General features: G+C 35.3%; 3 protein-coding genes across 3 annotated transcripts; 1 reads left to right on the top strand and 2 right to left on the bottom strand.

Annotated features, from left to right (window-relative positions):
* The first annotated feature begins 9407 nt into the window (after positions 1 to 9407).
* Positions 9408 to 11095, top strand: LOC112034138 (9-cis-epoxycarotenoid dioxygenase NCED6, chloroplastic-like). Its single transcript, XM_065762375.1, is given in 4 exon segments — positions 9408 to 9626; positions 9628 to 9838; positions 9841 to 9857; positions 9860 to 11095. Coding segments are annotated over 4 exon segments (1605 nt in total). The 5' UTR covers positions 9408 to 9485.
* Positions 11096 to 13075: 1980 nt separating this feature from the next.
* LOC112034137 (uncharacterized) lies at positions 13076 to 13825 on the bottom strand. The gene has a single exon (XM_024066931.1). It carries the CDS (start codon positions 13823 to 13825, stop codon positions 13076 to 13078), a length of 750 nt encoding a protein of 249 aa, XP_023922699.1.
* A 51-nt stretch (positions 13826 to 13876) lies between these two features.
* Positions 13877 to 14755, bottom strand: LOC136062805 (uncharacterized). Its single transcript, XM_065762366.1, has 2 exons — positions 14285 to 14755; positions 13877 to 14242 (listed from the first exon to the last, which is right to left on the bottom strand). The coding sequence occupies exons 1-2, from the start codon at positions 14753 to 14755 to the stop codon at positions 13877 to 13879; spliced, it is 837 nt and encodes a 278-aa protein (XP_065618438.1).
* Between the last annotated feature and the right edge of the window lie 1502 nt (positions 14756 to 16257).

Raw genomic sequence — 16257 nt, 5'->3', positions numbered from 1 at the left:
TAAGAATAGAAAAAATGGGGGAAAAACATTCATATAGTTTGGATTCAGTCATGAGGCACTGATATTCTGGCACATAAAAGTTTTGGGCTGCCAAGAGCAAGTGCACTGGTTCGGGATTTGAGAGCTGCTAATTCATTCAAAAATGTGTCATGAAAGTCAAATTTCCAATTACTGATTCGGTGCTCATTACCTATGTCATTAAAGTCAACTTTCTTAAAGCATATGTTTCATGAGACTATAAAGGTGATTATGTATAAGTGCACATATGTAATTGCTCCCCAATACTTATAAATAGTGTAATGCCCATATCTACTGGTTTTGACATTCTAAGTTATTAAACCATGTCAAATAGCAAGTAAAATTAAAAAAGATATTCTAAGTTATTGAAATGTGTCTGGTTGCATATCATATGCCTGCACAAATCTCATTGAAATGTGTTTTTAAACCAGGGCAGTCCTGGTGTGTAAGATGTTTTATATAGGATCACAAAAGTGACACAAGAAACCCTATAGCCCTTCAGTGATTTCATATTATGCTGAACTGAATAAGTTCTTCCTAAGATATTTTTCACCATCTAGTTGTTACCTTTAGTGGGACACCATTAACCTCCATGTCCATGTACAACATAAACTGAAGAGTTGCACAAAAAACTTTAAAATCAATACAAAAACAAATATATATATATATATGTAAAAGTGATAGCAGAGGCTCTTTAGTAGGTGCCAAATTTGATCTCTTGGTTCCATCATTAGAGGGTGCTAATATAAATTTTACGAAAGCTTAGACTTAAACAAGGTAAAAAGGTATATAGTTTGAGCATGAACATACACATTCTTATCCCACATTCACTTCCATGTCTCTTGATTCAAACATATGAAGTTCTTATCCAATCCCCAAAAAAGTATAGACAAAGATGGAAACCCCATCGAATATAGGCTTCACAGAACCCGAACCACCATGAGAAGAAGTCAAAGCTTCGGCTTCAAACTGGTTTTGAAGTTTCCTATTCTTCTCCACCATATAACTACATTAAAAAAAAAAAAAATCGTCAACAACACCATCAAAAAATCGCAATCAAAACACAAACACGAAGTAACAAATTCAACGGTGCTTGACATGAAGAAATTCCAATTATCCTCAACCATAAAATCATAAATTTTCAAAAATTGAAGAAAAGAGAGAGAGAGAGAGAAGAAGAAGAAGAAGAAGAAGAAGAACCTGCCGAAATTGGAGAACGGTGAATTGCTGAAGGAGGAGCGAGACGGTGAAATCATTTCGATGGCGATGATCTCGATGAAGAAATCAAAACGAAAATTGTAAAAAAAAAAACCTAGTCCAGAGCTCTATTTGGTTGCCTAGAAAATAATAGAAAAATAGAAAGGTTTTGAAATTGATTAATAGCCATGACCGCAAAGCGCTATGAGAGAGAGCGATAGAGAGAGAGAGAGCGAGAAGGATAAAAAAAAAAAAAAGTAAAAAAACACTGTAGAATCTATAAACTTCAGTGTTTTTATTTATCTACCCTAAAAATTAGTTTTGGGTAAGGAAGTTGTACACAGATTAGTTGTAAAATTTATCTTGAAATTAAGAGTATAAGGTGTAAGTTTTCTATAATATAAATAGCCGTGTATTCTTCGTCTAAGTTCAAATCAAAAGGCAAGCGTAAAAGCGTAAATCAATAAAAAAATCATTGTCTCTCTGCTCTCTTTGTTTGTTTGTTTATTCTATGCCAAGTCACTAGTAAGGTGTTAATTGCATAGGTCTTATTTTACTATAAGTTTGTGGTATGTGTAAGTGTTGATTGCTAGGGATAGAGGCATAGTTGGACCAAAAGGGGCAATGCCCCTCCACCCCCTATTTTTATTTATTTATTTATAAATATTAGTATTATATAGGTACTAATTTTAGTAATTTTATTCTATAAATTATACTTTGGTCCCCTTAACAATATCAATGATTCTTTTAAGAGTAATACTATAACTACAAAACTTTCTACAACATTTTTACAAATTATTGAGGTAGTAAATTCATATTGGTTTGCGTCTAGACTTACCACTTACATCACTTTTTAACTTATCAATAGCCACTCACCACATTAGCAATTTGTAAAAAAAGTTTGTAACCTTAGCATTTTCATCTTTTTAAAGGCCATAAAAAAACTTGATATAAAATCTAAAACAAAATATACAAGCCTAAAAAAAATTAGCCTAACAACAAAATTACCAATAATAAAGTTAAAAACAATTAAGTTTAATCGACCAATTTTACTCAAAACAACAGCCCAATCCTTTAAAAAATTTTAAATGAAATAATTTTATTCTTACCTAGAAGCAAGACACACGTAAAAAACACACAAAAATAAATAAACAAAACCCTTTAGCAGTTAAGTAGCAAAGCCAAAAGACAAAGTTTTATACGCAGTCAGCAGTAAAGTTGCCCCCTTAAATTCTAAGTCTTGGCTCCGTCCTTGTTGATTGCACTGAGAGACTTATTTTTTTTATGGGTTTACGGATTTAGAAAGTATAAGATCTGCTATATTCAACCATCATGCTCCTGATTTTTTTGTTTAAAAGGAAGAAACATGTTCTTTAGTCTCTCTTCTTCTTCTTCTTCGTCTTTTTTTTTTTTTTTTTTTTTTCAAGATAGAAATTCCACTATAGTTTAATTTAAATGTATATGTGTGTGAAGCTTCTTCTTAGAGACTTAAACTCTGACCCTTACTCTCCTTACCCTATAAGCACTTATACTTGTAGAGTGATATCGCATCAAGAGTGTGCGGTGGTAATCTCTCTTTAAATTATAAGCACAAAATCCAATATTTTTGACTAACAACTTTTATAATATTATTCTCTTCTTTAATTATTAATGTTATATCTTTTGTTTCATTTCTATTATAACTTTTTGGAATCTATAATTTAATGTACTACACAAAGTTTCGTAGACTAGTTGAGATTTAGCTGATAAATTCTTGGTCCCAAAAATTGGAGGAAACTAGAAAGTTGCCTGAAGTAAATGAAGATTGAAAAATGTCTTCTTTAGCTTGCTATGCATCTCCAGAGGGGATATCCATGACACATTGGATCGAGGTGGCTTTCATAGATATAGCGTGGAAGAGTGCTGGCACGGTCAGTTTTTCTTAAGCAAATAGCCATTTCTACAAGAACCTAGATGTTTAATCCTAATTGATGTGGAAGCCAGATATTCTCTTTTAACACAATAGATATGAATTTCAGAATTTGGCACATACTTAAGAAAACTCACCTAAATCAATGACACCCTTTCTCAACAGGAAAAACTTTGTTGCACACATATGTCACACATTGTCCAATTTAGATCTATTCCATCTCTCTAAGATTGTGAGTCCCTTTCAGTGTTCTGTTGGCTAAAGAAGCCAGCATCATCAAAAGCTTCCCCCCACCCCCACCCAAGTGTTGCAATCATAGCTATCTCACTTGGCTAACCAATATATATCTCTATACGTGTGTGTGTGTGTATATATCGTCATAGCTAATCATGGTTCTAATCTAATTGCCAGCTTATGCCCAGATGAGAGACAAATTAAGAAGCCACATCAAGTCTTGCATATTTGAGCTTTAAAATTGGGTTTATTTTTGGTTTTTGAAACACAACCCCCTCATGATTAGATGTATGTGTCTGCGTAATATATATATATATATAATCATCTAATCATGAGTCTTATCTAATTGTCAACTTAAGCCCAAATGAGAGACAAATTAGTAATCCGTTTTGCATGTTTCCCTCAAGTCTTGCATTTGAGCTATAAGGTTGGATTTATTTTTGGCTTCCCCGAAACACAACCCACTTTCAAATTGTCTTTATGTTTGTGACAAGATGTTTTGTCAGATAATTAGGGACTAATCCTCTTTTATTTGAAAAGGAAAAAAAAAAAAAAAAAATCCTTCATAACAAATTTATAGGTTTGCACACACAAATTTATTGTAGTTGTCTGCCTTTCTCCTAATATTTGTACATAGTTTACCTTTTTGATTTAAAATATATAAAAATATCATATAGCAAGATATTAAATACACCTTATCTTTAAGGATAGTCTCTAACAAAAATCTATAAGCTATAATCTATATTAAATGAGTCTATTCAATAATAATAGAAGTTGCATGCATGTGGTACACGCAAATAATGTAGCTAGACAAACCTTAGGTTTAAGGATATGATTACGTACAGCAAGAAAGTAATTTGAAAAGGAAAAAAAAAAAAAAAAAATCCTTCATAACAAATTTATAGGTTTGCACACACAAATTTATTGTAGTTGTCTGCCTTTCTCCTAATATTTGTACATAGTTTACCTTTTTGATTTAAAATATATAAAAATATCATATAGCAAGATATTAAATACACCTTATCTTTAAGGATAGTCTCTAACAAAAATCTATAAGCTATAATCTATATTAAATGAGTCTATTCAATAATAATAGAAGTTGCATGCATGTGGTACACGCAAATAATGTAGCTAGACAAACCTTAGGTTTAAGGATATGATTACGTACAGCAAGAAAGTGGACCAGAATAACTAATTGCATCCTTGTTTTCTAAGGTTCTATCTACTTTATTTATGATATCGATGGATGATGATAGTGAACTGGTGTTGATGAAGATATGGAGATTTTTTTTTTCTTTTTCTTTTTGAGGGAGGGGAAATATTTCTAAGCCTTATAGTGGAGTTTGTGTTGAAAATCTGTCTCCACAACAAGGGTAGCCAGTGGATCCTCGTCTGACAACATGGAAGCCAAACTAGATATCTTAATTCCTTTTATGTAACAAGAACGAGATCTTAGTTTCAAAATTTTGAGACTCATCAAACTAATCAAGGTCAATAATATGTTTTTTTTGCTATTATATTCTATCCGAAGTCACGTTTTCATAATAGTTGATAAAAGGAGAAGTGCATCATGAACTTAAATTGCCATAGGAAAGGTATCATTAGAACACATTAAAAGTATCTAATTTCATTCACACGTGTATAGGACCTCCCATTGAGCCGTATCCCATATTAGTGGTGGTCATGTAACTAATGTGGTAAGATAATTTGTTGACCAATCAAATTCAAAGCTTTCATAAAACAATACTCTAAGCATTTTTTTTCTACACAAAATATACGGACCTATTAATCCTTATTAATTGCATAATGACTACTTGTGATATGTGAAATTACATGTCAATGTCATTTACGAAATTTACACTTGTGTAAAATTACTATTTTACCTTTAGCGCTAAAAATGGTTGTAAAATAAAGTATATAACTATAAATGTTATCATGGTTTGTAGGGGATGGGTATATTTCTACGCAACCATGGAACTTGGTTTTTGATTAGCCTTTGCTAAGATAGTGACTTGCTTGTCGTATTCGAGTTGATTTGTGATGGTGTAATTGCGGTAGTTGGGTTCATTCACTTCATTGTGGGGTTACGGAGCTGGGCGGTGAGCATAGAGCGAACTATTCTTACGCCTTTTACTAAAAAAAGAAAAGAAAAAAAAGAGGGTTCATCGTGGCCTTGTGGGGTTGATTTGCATTTAAATTTTGGAGTAATGTGTGTGATGGGTGATTGCAATAGGCTACTATTTGAATTCATAGGCATAAATCGATCTCATGTAGTATTAATGTATTTCTATATAAATAAAAACCTTAGAATTTGCTAAGAGTTTAGTAGTATTTATTGATACTTTCAATTAGGATATTTTGAGTTCAAATCTCTTATTCTTAACTATCAAATCATATTATATTATATGTAATAAAAATTGGGCTTAAACGCTATAATTTTGACAAGTTGTGGTACCAAATTGCAAAAGTTTTCTTAAATTTTTAGATTTTAAGGGAAAAAAAAAAGTTTTCTTCAATTATAATTTCTAAGTGAATATAATTTTTATTCAAATATAATTTCTAAGTGGATAAAAATCTTAATTTAATTAAAGTTGAATTACATTTGCTGTATTTATAAGTGGATAAAAATACAACAACGTAAGTGTTTAATTTGTTCTTTGTTTAGTTTATTTTGTCTAAGGTTGCAACATAGCATTTAGAATTTTAGTTTATAAAATTCTATTCAATTAATATTAGCTTTATACTTTTTGTTCATATAAAATTCTTCAATGTGGAGACCAAATCACTTTGAATAGCAAAGACTAAAATTGTTCATCTAAATCTTTTCTAATTTAACGTCTCATGGACCTTTTTTTTTAAACTATTTTTTTCCCTAACTTTTTTATTCTTTGGATAAACTCCAAAATTTAGTATAGAGTTGTATATGATTAACGTTGATATAGATATAAAGTTCTAAATACATGAAGCCTACGTTAATTGATATACTAAAATTGTTCATCCATATAATTTGTAATTTAACGTCTCTTGGACTCAATTTTAAAAAAAAAACTACTTATTTTTTTCCTTCACTTTTTTATTCTTTGGATAAACTACAGAATTTAATATAGAGTTATTATTAACATTAATATAGATATAGAGTTTTAAATACATGAGGCCTACATTAATTGATATACATGAGAACTTTTAATCTAAAATATTTCAAATTAGGTGCCTGAGATGCATTTTTTTTTTTCATCTACAAAAGAGTTCTAGTTGATTGATATACATGAGGCCTATGTTAATTGATAATTTGATATACATCCTTTTTATCTAAATTTTCAGATTAGGTGCCTGAAATACAATTTTTATTTTTATTTTTTGTTTTTATCTACAAATTAATTTTATGTTAGATGTTAGTTTAGAATATTTTGCTATTTTCTCTCATCACATAGCACAATTTTTTGCTCATATCAACTTCTTCAACATGGAGTATAAATATATGTGATAAAATTATGATTTTTTACTACCAACCGTACAAGTTTTTACTCTATTATTCTCCTACCTACAAAACCTTGCAGAGGTATATATTTTTATTTGGATAAAGTTTAACTACAAAAAGCATAGTGTCTCACCAATGTTGTAGTATCTTTAATATTATGAACTTGCATGTAAGATTTTTCTTTTTATAATTCTTCTCTCATGATCTCCCATATTTTATTAATATTAAAGATTTTAGTTAAATACAAAGATAAAGTGGGTTCCAATTTTGTATATCATATATAAATTACATGTTTATGACATAGGTTCCAATGTTACTATGTTGTTTCCATCCCTTAATTTTGATTTTGAGGAAAAACTTCTTTTTTAACTTTAATTTGATGGTAAATTGTTGATAAAAATTTATTTATTTTGTTTATATTACCCTCAATTTTGATTTAGAGGACAATCTTATTTTTGAGTTATTCATCACTCTTAGAATAGAAGAATCCACTCAATGATATTCTGGTAGAAGAAAACACAATAAAAAAAAAAAAACAACAACTCATCTTTTAAGAGTTGGTATACAGTGACGTACATGCACAAACTATTATTTTTTTTTTCTTTTACTTTAATGGCTTAGAAAATCAATCTGTGGACAAACACCATCAAAGTAAGCACTTTTAACATTACCATGATATAAAGAAAAGGGGAATGCATCTCTATTGTATTAGTTATTTTAATCAAAGTACTTTTACATAAATATCATAATTTTTTTTTATCTTGATATTAATATGATGATAAATTGTTGATAACATTTTGATGTTTTTATTTTTATTTCTATAATTTTTTATTAGAATGGTAGACAAAATTAAAGATATAACAAATGATTGGAATGTAGAGTAAGAGTCATAAGAATGTGGGAGGTACTTAATATTAAAGAAAATAATGAACTTATGAGACTTGATTTACATATTGTTAGTTTGGTTGTCTATACTATAGCCGTTTGCCTTTATTTTTTATTTTTGGGTTAAATAGTTGAACAATGCTGAAATAAAAAGAGTTACAAGATTAAAACGAATATTGATTATCTATTTACGATAATCAAGATTGGTATATTCAACCAAGAAAAGGCAAAGAATCATTATTCAAGAATCAACTATTCTTTCAAACAGACCATATAAGCAATGAACATTTAAAGGTGCCAATATGGTCATACTTTTATTTTACATAATGAATTGGTAGCAAATTGCAAACTCATTTGCTTGAATTGTGTACATTTATCTGATGATAAATTTGTTTTCAAGTGTTTTCAGTTCAATAATTAATATTTTTTGGTACAAACTTTTAATTTTTCTTAAAATAGTTGAACAACGTTGGAATAGCAAGAGGTGCAAGATTAAGACAAAAATCCATTATGAATGAATGATGCAAAGAGCTACAAATTCATTCGATCTCCAAAAGGCAAACAAATACTATTCAAGAATCAAATATTTGTGCAAGAGATCATTCATCCTAAAAAGAAAACAGTTTCCTTTAAAAATTTGTTATGCTGTGACAATAAAAAAGGAGTCAAGGATGTTCAGTCATGGCCAGTTATACGTTGCTTTGTCTTGAGTAACAAGCCCTGAAGAACTAAAGATTTTAATAAACAACAATGACAAACAAGAACAATGATACACTAAAAATATAGTTTACAAAGAGGAATTTAACAATCTCCCAAAGGTAAAAACAACTTCTAACATTTTCTTTTCATTATATTATTGTTAACAAAATTGCAAATTTCTTACAAAAATTAGTACTTATATTGTAGATCCAATAGATACAAAATTCTAAAGTAAAAAACTCGATACATGTAACTACAAGTCTCATTATAACACAATTAGTGTGTTAGAAAATAATTTTTCATTGAGGAGTTATCATTTATTTGATGGTTGTTACACCAATACAATTTATTCATTTTATTATTATATTATATAAATTTATAATAATACTGTGCAACTCACGGGCGTTTAACTAGTTATATATATATATATATATAGATTTTAAGTTGGGTACTACTTTTTGAGTCTTAATATTTCACTATTTTATTTTTATTTTGGGTTGCTGAATCTTAATATTTCACTATTATATATGGTAAATAACGGTTGGTTGGTGAAGCACCTAGAATAGGACAAGTATTCTTATTGATTTCTACAAAACTTCTAATTCTAACCTGCTTTTTTACCATAAAAAATAAAAATTTTTAACTTGCTAGTGGAAAAGGTTAATGTTGAATAAAGAGTACATTACCCAACCTTCAAAGTTCAAACCCATCTCACACGTGTCCATTGCTCTTCTTACTCGCTCGAAGAGCTGGATAGCTCCCGCTTGACACACTTGTTCATTTCCTATAAGAACAACAACAAAGCAACCAAAGTATCCCACACCATTATTTTCTTCCACACACTTTTCTTCTCTCCCAAATATTTTCAGATAGCCATGCAAGCCTCTTTGCACTTCAATACCTTACCATCACCCTCGCCAACAACCTCTAATCTCAAAAATAAAGCTTATCCACCACCGGTACCCACAAGACCCAAAAACCCAATCCCATTCCCATGCTCTCTTATCACATCCCAAATTCTCATTAACTAACCCATCTAAGAAAACACTCCCTAAAAAGCCACCAATGACCCCAGAAGTAGCTAAACCATCATTCAATCCAATATCAACAGCCCCACAGAAACCCACGTACCCACCTCACCTAAATCCTTTTCAGAAGCTAGCAGCTTCAGTTCTAGACCAAATTGAGACTTCCCTAATATTAACACATAGAAAAAAGCCATGACTTAACCAAAACAGTCGACCCGGCAATTCAGATATCGGGTAATTTTGCCCCGGTTCATGAGTACCCGGTTCAGCATGATCTTGAAGTGGTGGGTCAAGTACCATCCTGCCTACGCGGAGTATACTTGAGAAACGGTGCTAATCCTCAGTACGCACCCTCAGGACCAGGTGGTCACCACTTGTTTGATGGAGATGGTTGATACACGCTGTGACTCTATAAGTTCCAAAAACCAAGCCAGCTATAGCTGTAGTTACACTAGCACCAGCCGGCTCCTTCAAGAAGCCAAATTGGGAAGGTCACTATTTCCGAAGCCAATTGGTGAGCTTCATGGCCATTCGGGTTTGGCTCGGCTTGCTTTGTTTTTTGCTCAAGCGAGAGCTGGCTTAGTTGATGCCTCGCATGGCATGGGTGTAGCTAATGCTGGCCTTATTTATTTCAACGGGAGGTTATTAGCTATGTCCGAGGACGACCTTCCGTACCATGTCAATATCAGTGGTGATGGTGATCTCGAAACGATCGGACGGTTCGATTTCGATAAACAGCTTCATTGTCCCATGATAGCTCACCCAAAACTGGACCCCATCACCGGAGAGCTTCACGCGCTGAGTTACAACGTGGTGAGAAAACCGTACCTGAAATACTTCAAGTTCGACACGTGGGGTACAAAGTCACATGACGTGGAGATCTCACTGGAACAACCTACGATGACACACGACTTTGCTGTCACTCACAACTTTGTGATTGTCCCGGATCACCAGGTGGCGTTCAAGTTATCCGAAATGATTCAGGGCGGGTCCTCGGTTATTTATGACCAATCCAAGACCTCAAGATTAGGGGTTTTGGCGAAAAATGACGTTGACGGGTCGGGTATCCGATGGGTTGATGTACCCGATTGTTTTTGTTTCCATTTATGGAATGCTTGGGAGGAGGGTGAAAGTACTATTGTTGTAATCGGGTCATGCATGAGCCCACCCGACTCGGTGTTCAACGAAAGTGATGACCCGACCCGGAGTGAGTTAACGGAAATTAGGTTAAACACGAGGAGTGGGAAGTCCACACGCCGAGTCATAGTGTCAGGAATGAACCTAGAAGCAGGACAAGTAAATAGGGAGCTTCTTGGACAAAAAACTAGGTACGTGTATTTAGCAATAGCTAAGCCGTGGCCTAAGTGTTCAGGCATGGCAAAGGTTGATTTGGAGACTGGTGGGGTTACAAAATACCTGTATGGGAATGAATTGTTCGGTGGTGAACCATTTTACGTGCCCAAAAAAAGGAAATATAGTAGTAATGGAGGTAATTATCATGTTGTTGATGATGATGATGGGTTTATAGTAGGGTTTGTGAGAGATGAGAAAAGAGAGACGTTTGCTGCTCCATCCACATATACTTTCCAAGGTGAGGCATGTTATGCGGAGATAAGGCCAATTGATTTTTCATCCATGCTGTGTTGACTTGCTTCTATTTCTTCAAGGCCTTCAGCAAATTCGGCCACTAGGTCGGTGAGAATCTGACCTTTCATAGAGGTACGAGACATATACTTAATATCAAAAGCCCCTAAAATTGTGCCCCACTTGGCAATCCTGCCAGTGTAGTCTACACTCCGAAGTATTGATTTAAGCGAATACTGAATTAAGATGACCATAGTGTGTGCTTGGAAATAATGAGGAAGTTTCCTTATAGCGTGTACTGCCAAAATGGCTTTTTCTAATGGCAAATAACGCACTTCGGCCTCATGAAGCGACTTGCTCATGTAGTAGACTGGCCGTTGTATGCCATTATCTACTCGTATCAGAACAAAACTGATCGCATAAGTGGTTATTGCCAAGTAGAAAAAAAAGACCTCATCCACCTCAGGACTAGACATAATGGGTGGCCGAGATAGATACTCTTTAAGCTGTTGAAATGCCAGAGCACACTCCTCGGTCCATTCGAATCCTTTTCACTTGTAGAGCAAAAGGAAGAAAGGTCTGCACCTATCTGTTGACCTGGATATGAATTTATTCAAAACAGTAGTCATCCCAGTCAACCTCTGGACCTCCTTGGGATTCTGAGGTGGTTGTAAGCTATTTATGGCTCTAATTTGATCGGGGTTCACTTCAATTCCGCGATGAGTCACCATGTAGCGCAGAAACTTTCCTGAACTTACTCCAAATGAACATTTGGATGGATTTAGTCGCAGCTTATGCTTCCTTAAGATCTCAAAAACACTTGTGAGGTCTGTCACATGCTCGGACACCATCTTACTCTTCACAACCATATCATCAATATAAATCTCGCCACCCCTGCCCAACTGTGGCTCAAACATTTTCGTCATCATCCGTTGATAAGTAGACCCCGCATTCTTTAAGCCAAAGGGCATTACCTTGTAGTGATAGTTTCCCGTAGGAGTGAGGAAAGCTGTTTTTTCTTGATCGTCTGATGCCAGTGGGATCTGATTATAGCCTTGAAAGGCGTCTAAAAAGCTCATTTGACGATGGCCTACCGTCGCGACCACCAACTGGTCAATACGAGGCAAGGGAAAAAGATTTTTGGGCAAGCTTTATTAAGATCGGAGAAGTCCACACATACACGCCACTTGCCATTCTTCTTTTTCACTATGACCGTATTGGCTAACCACTGGGGATAAAACACCTCCTTGATAGCCCCTGCCTGCTTAAGCTATGCCACCTCATCTCTGATAGCTTCGACATGCACTCTGGTTCGGCGCCGAGGTGGCTATTTCTTCGGAGTAACAGAGGGGTTAACATTCAAATGATGACAAATGAAGTTTGAATCCACCCCTAGGGCTTCGTAAGCATTCCATGCAAATACATCAATGTTTCTTCTAAGGAACTCAATCAATTGTTCCTTCTCCAACAAAGGCAATTTTGCCCCAACCTGAAAGAACTTATCCGGATCATCCCCAACATTCACCCTTTCCAAATTTTCACACTCCGCCTCACCGACAGGTGCGCTGAAGAGGGTCGCCGGAGTCTTTGATTGCTATAAATCATTCTCTACAATGGCCGAAGTATCTGTCTCTAGCCGACGTTGAATAGCCGTTATCAAGTACTGCCTAGCCATAGATTGGTTTTCCAATATTTCTGATACCTAGCCTCTTGAGGGATATTTCACCTTTTGATGAAGTGTGGAAGAGACGGCTCCCAAGGTATGCAGCCAAGGCCTACCCAAAATAGTCGTATATGGTGAGAAAGCATCCACCACGATGAAGTCCACCTCCACTACCTCCGAGCCAGCCTGGACGGGTAATCTTATCAAGCCCATCAGAATGACTCCGCCTCACCGACAGGTGCGCTGAAAAGGGTCGCCGGAGTCTTTGATTGCTATAAATCATTCTCTGCAGTGGCCGAAGTATCTGTCTCTAGCCGACGTTGAATAGCCGTTATCAAGCACTACCTAGCCATAGATTGGTTTTCCAATATTTCTGATACCTAGCCTCTTGAGGGATATTTCACCTTTTGATGAAGTGTGGAAGAGATGGCTCCCAAGGTATGCAGCCAAGGCTTACCCAAAATAGCCGTATATGGTGAGAAAGCATCCACCACGATGAAGTCCACTTCCACTACCTCCGAGCCAGCCTGGACGGGTAATCTTATCAGACCCATCAGAATGACTGATCTACCTTCAAAGCTCACCAAAGGGGAATTGCAGGCTGTCAAATCCTGGAGTGTCAAATTTAGCCCCTTATAAAGATCAGGGTACATAACCTCGACTACGCTTCCTTCGTCAACTATCACTCTCCTCAAATCATACCCCCCAATCCTGAGTATAACCACCAAAGTGTCATCATGCGGTTGAATGGTTCCTGCCTTATCTTCGTCTGAAAATCCCAACACCAATGGAGTGCTTGTTTTGACCTTCTTCAACATCGAACTGGAGCCCTCATCCATGCAATGGGACACCAACATTACCCTGGAAGGGCAAGACCCGGTTCTTCCTGGGGCTACAAATATAACATTTATAATGCCTAAGGGGGGTCCTGAAGAAGCATCTCCCCGATATGTCAAACCTGCCTGGCTTCCCCGGCCATTAGAGTGATGCAAAAGTGGGGTCAATCTCCTTTCTCGAACCAATTGATCCAAATGGTCCCACAAATTTCTACAATCTTCGGTAGTATGTCCATGATCCTGGTGATATTGGCAGTAAAGGCTTGGGTTACATTTTGCAGGATCCCCTACCATCTTAATGGGCTATCTGAAGAATGGCTTGTTTTTTATCTTCTCCAGAACCCGTTATACTGGGTCTCGGAACACGGCATTAACCACCTGGGAATTAGCAGATCCTGGTTGCCTTCCAAAGTCCTTCCGAGGTCGATTATTATTGTACCGGTCCGACCTGAAATCCCTCATCTCTTGGGGGATTACCTTGGCCTTTCCTCTGCCCTGTATCTGATCCTCTTCTACTTTTCTATACTTATCAATCCGATCCATAAGCTGGCGCACATTGGTAACAGGCTTACCCATCAAAGATTTCCTCAGACCATGCTCGGATGGAAGGCCAGCCTTAAAAGTATTAATAGCCACGTCATCATAGGCTCCATCTACTTCGTTGAACATTTCCCAGTATCTATCAGAATAGGCCCTCAGGGTTTCCCCCTCCTACATAGACATGAATAATAACGATCCCAAAGGCTGAGGAACCCTCCTGCAGGTGATAAAGCAGGCACCAAAAGCTTGGGTGAGCTTCCCAAATGAGTCAATGGAATTTGCTCTCAAACCATTAAACCATCTTATTGCCACTGGACCTAGGCTAGATGGGAAGACCTTACACATTAAGGCCTCATCCTTAGCGTGAACGACCATTCTTTGACTGAAATGACTAACATGTTCCACTGGATCTATTCGACCATTATAAATGGTGAACGTTGGCTGATGGAATCGCCGAGGAATATTTGCATCCTCAATGCGTCGCGTGAAGGGCAATTTAGAGACTTGACTCAACGCCTTGTTCAGGGCGTCATTCCCTAAACCCTTGCATGGCGGACTCTTATATTCTCGTCTACGGTGGTACTCCTCATCATAGGAAAAGGATTCACTGGGTGTACTTCTTGACCTTTGTCTATAACTGGTGTCATCTAACTCCTCATAGGACTGCTTGGAGTTATGAGCCATGTGCCTTCGTCGCTCGTGCCTCAATTCTCTTTTCAATCTGTTAATCTCGTGTTGCATGTCCCTATCATTCTTTACATGGGTGTAGACACCTCATTTTACAACTTGCATTTAACCAACCGGTAGATCTTCAAATTTGTGATACAAAACAAATCTTGATGTTCTAACGATCATAATGGTATGTCATGGGTTTTGATCGGATCACCTGATCAAAAGTTATCATACAAACAATTTTCAATGATTATGGTTCATTTACACGATGGGCCTGATCACGTCCTATTTTAAACACTTAATTTTGATTGGTTCTCACAAGAATTAATTTAAAATCAATTAAGTGTAATTTTTGATTGGATTTCGTTTTATTTCATTAAAAAAATATATATATGTTTTTACGGCATCTTATCTGCTCTTTTAAAAAAGAATTGGAGAAAGGATCCATGAAAAATTCAAAAAAAAAAAGAAAAAAAAAAGAAAAAAAGAAAAATGCTCAAAAACCGTCATTATCTTCAGCAGCAAATTGAATCGCATTTTTGGCCCAGAAAAAGTTGAAATTCGGTTTTCTCTATTTCTACAAAAGTTGTAGAGAATTAAATTTCCTTTCGAAAAACATTAATTCCGAATCAATTGGAATTTTGAGCATAAATTTATGGCCAAAATACGAAACAGGTGCAGAAGATAATATAAATTCAATATCATCTTCAATCATCTTTCGAAATTTCAAATGGGGATCAAACTCAAATCTTTTCAGGCTCATCTAATAGGCTTATCCCTTCCCTTAGTTCCAGAAGAAAGTTTTTTTGAAAAATAAAGTGGATAGAAACAGATACATCCTGTGAAAATTTTCAAAAATGCTCAAAAGACGTTACTTTTTTCAGCAGCAATTTTAAATGCATTTTTGGTCTGGAAAACGTTGGAATTTGGTTTTATCTATTTCTGAAAAAGTTGTAGATAATTGAATTTCCTTTCAAAAAACACCAATCTTGAATCGATTGGAATTTTGAGCGGAAATTTAGAGCCAAAATACAAAGCGGGTGCAGCATCATTTCAACTTCCTTTTCAAAATTCAAAAGGGGATCAACACCAGCTCCGTCCCAGCTCATTTAAACAGGCTATCTCCCTCCTTAGCTTCAGAAGAAAGCTAAAAACTTAGCTTTAAACCTAAGCCATCCCTTCCCCTATAAATAGAGAAGACCTCTGTCATTCTCTAGACCCCGAATTCCCTCTAGAGAGCTAGTGAGAGAGCAGAAAAGAAAAAAAACTGTTGTGCAGCCATTGTTCCTACTTTGGTTGTAGTTTAGTAATTCCTTGCTTTCTCCCTAGCCCTTTAAGTGATCACTTCCCCTCTTTTTTAATTTATGTTCTATGCTGGTAAGTATTTAATTATATTCTTAACTTTCTACACATGCTTGAATAAGTGTTTAACAAGTCATTATTTGTTTCTTTTATGATAAGCTTGGATGAATATGCCTATATGTCTCATTGTTATTCTTTTTACATGCTTAGAT

This window comes from Quercus suber, unplaced genomic scaffold (genome assembly GCF_002906115.3).
Source record: "Quercus suber isolate HL8 unplaced genomic scaffold, Cork oak 2.0 scaffold_19, whole genome shotgun sequence".
NCBI classification, from domain to species: Eukaryota; Viridiplantae; Streptophyta; class Magnoliopsida; order Fagales; family Fagaceae; genus Quercus; species Quercus suber.
Note: the sequence above shows the minus strand (reverse complement) of the source record. Positions and strands in the feature narration are given on the sequence as shown.

Bases quoted from the DNA above. Each gene is read 5' to 3' on its own strand.
- LOC112034137 (XM_024066931.1), bottom strand. From the start codon at position 13,825: ATGGTAGGGGATCCTGCAAAATGTAACCCAAGCCTTTACTGCCAATAT.
- LOC136062805 (XM_065762366.1), bottom strand. From the start codon at position 14,755: ATGGCTCATAACTCCAAGCAGTCCTATGAGGAGTTAGATGACACCAGT. The intron at 14,243-14,284 runs GTTCCTCAGCCT...ATGTCTATGTAG, and splicing joins GCTTTATCACCTGCAGGAGG to GAGGGGGAAACCCTGAGGGC.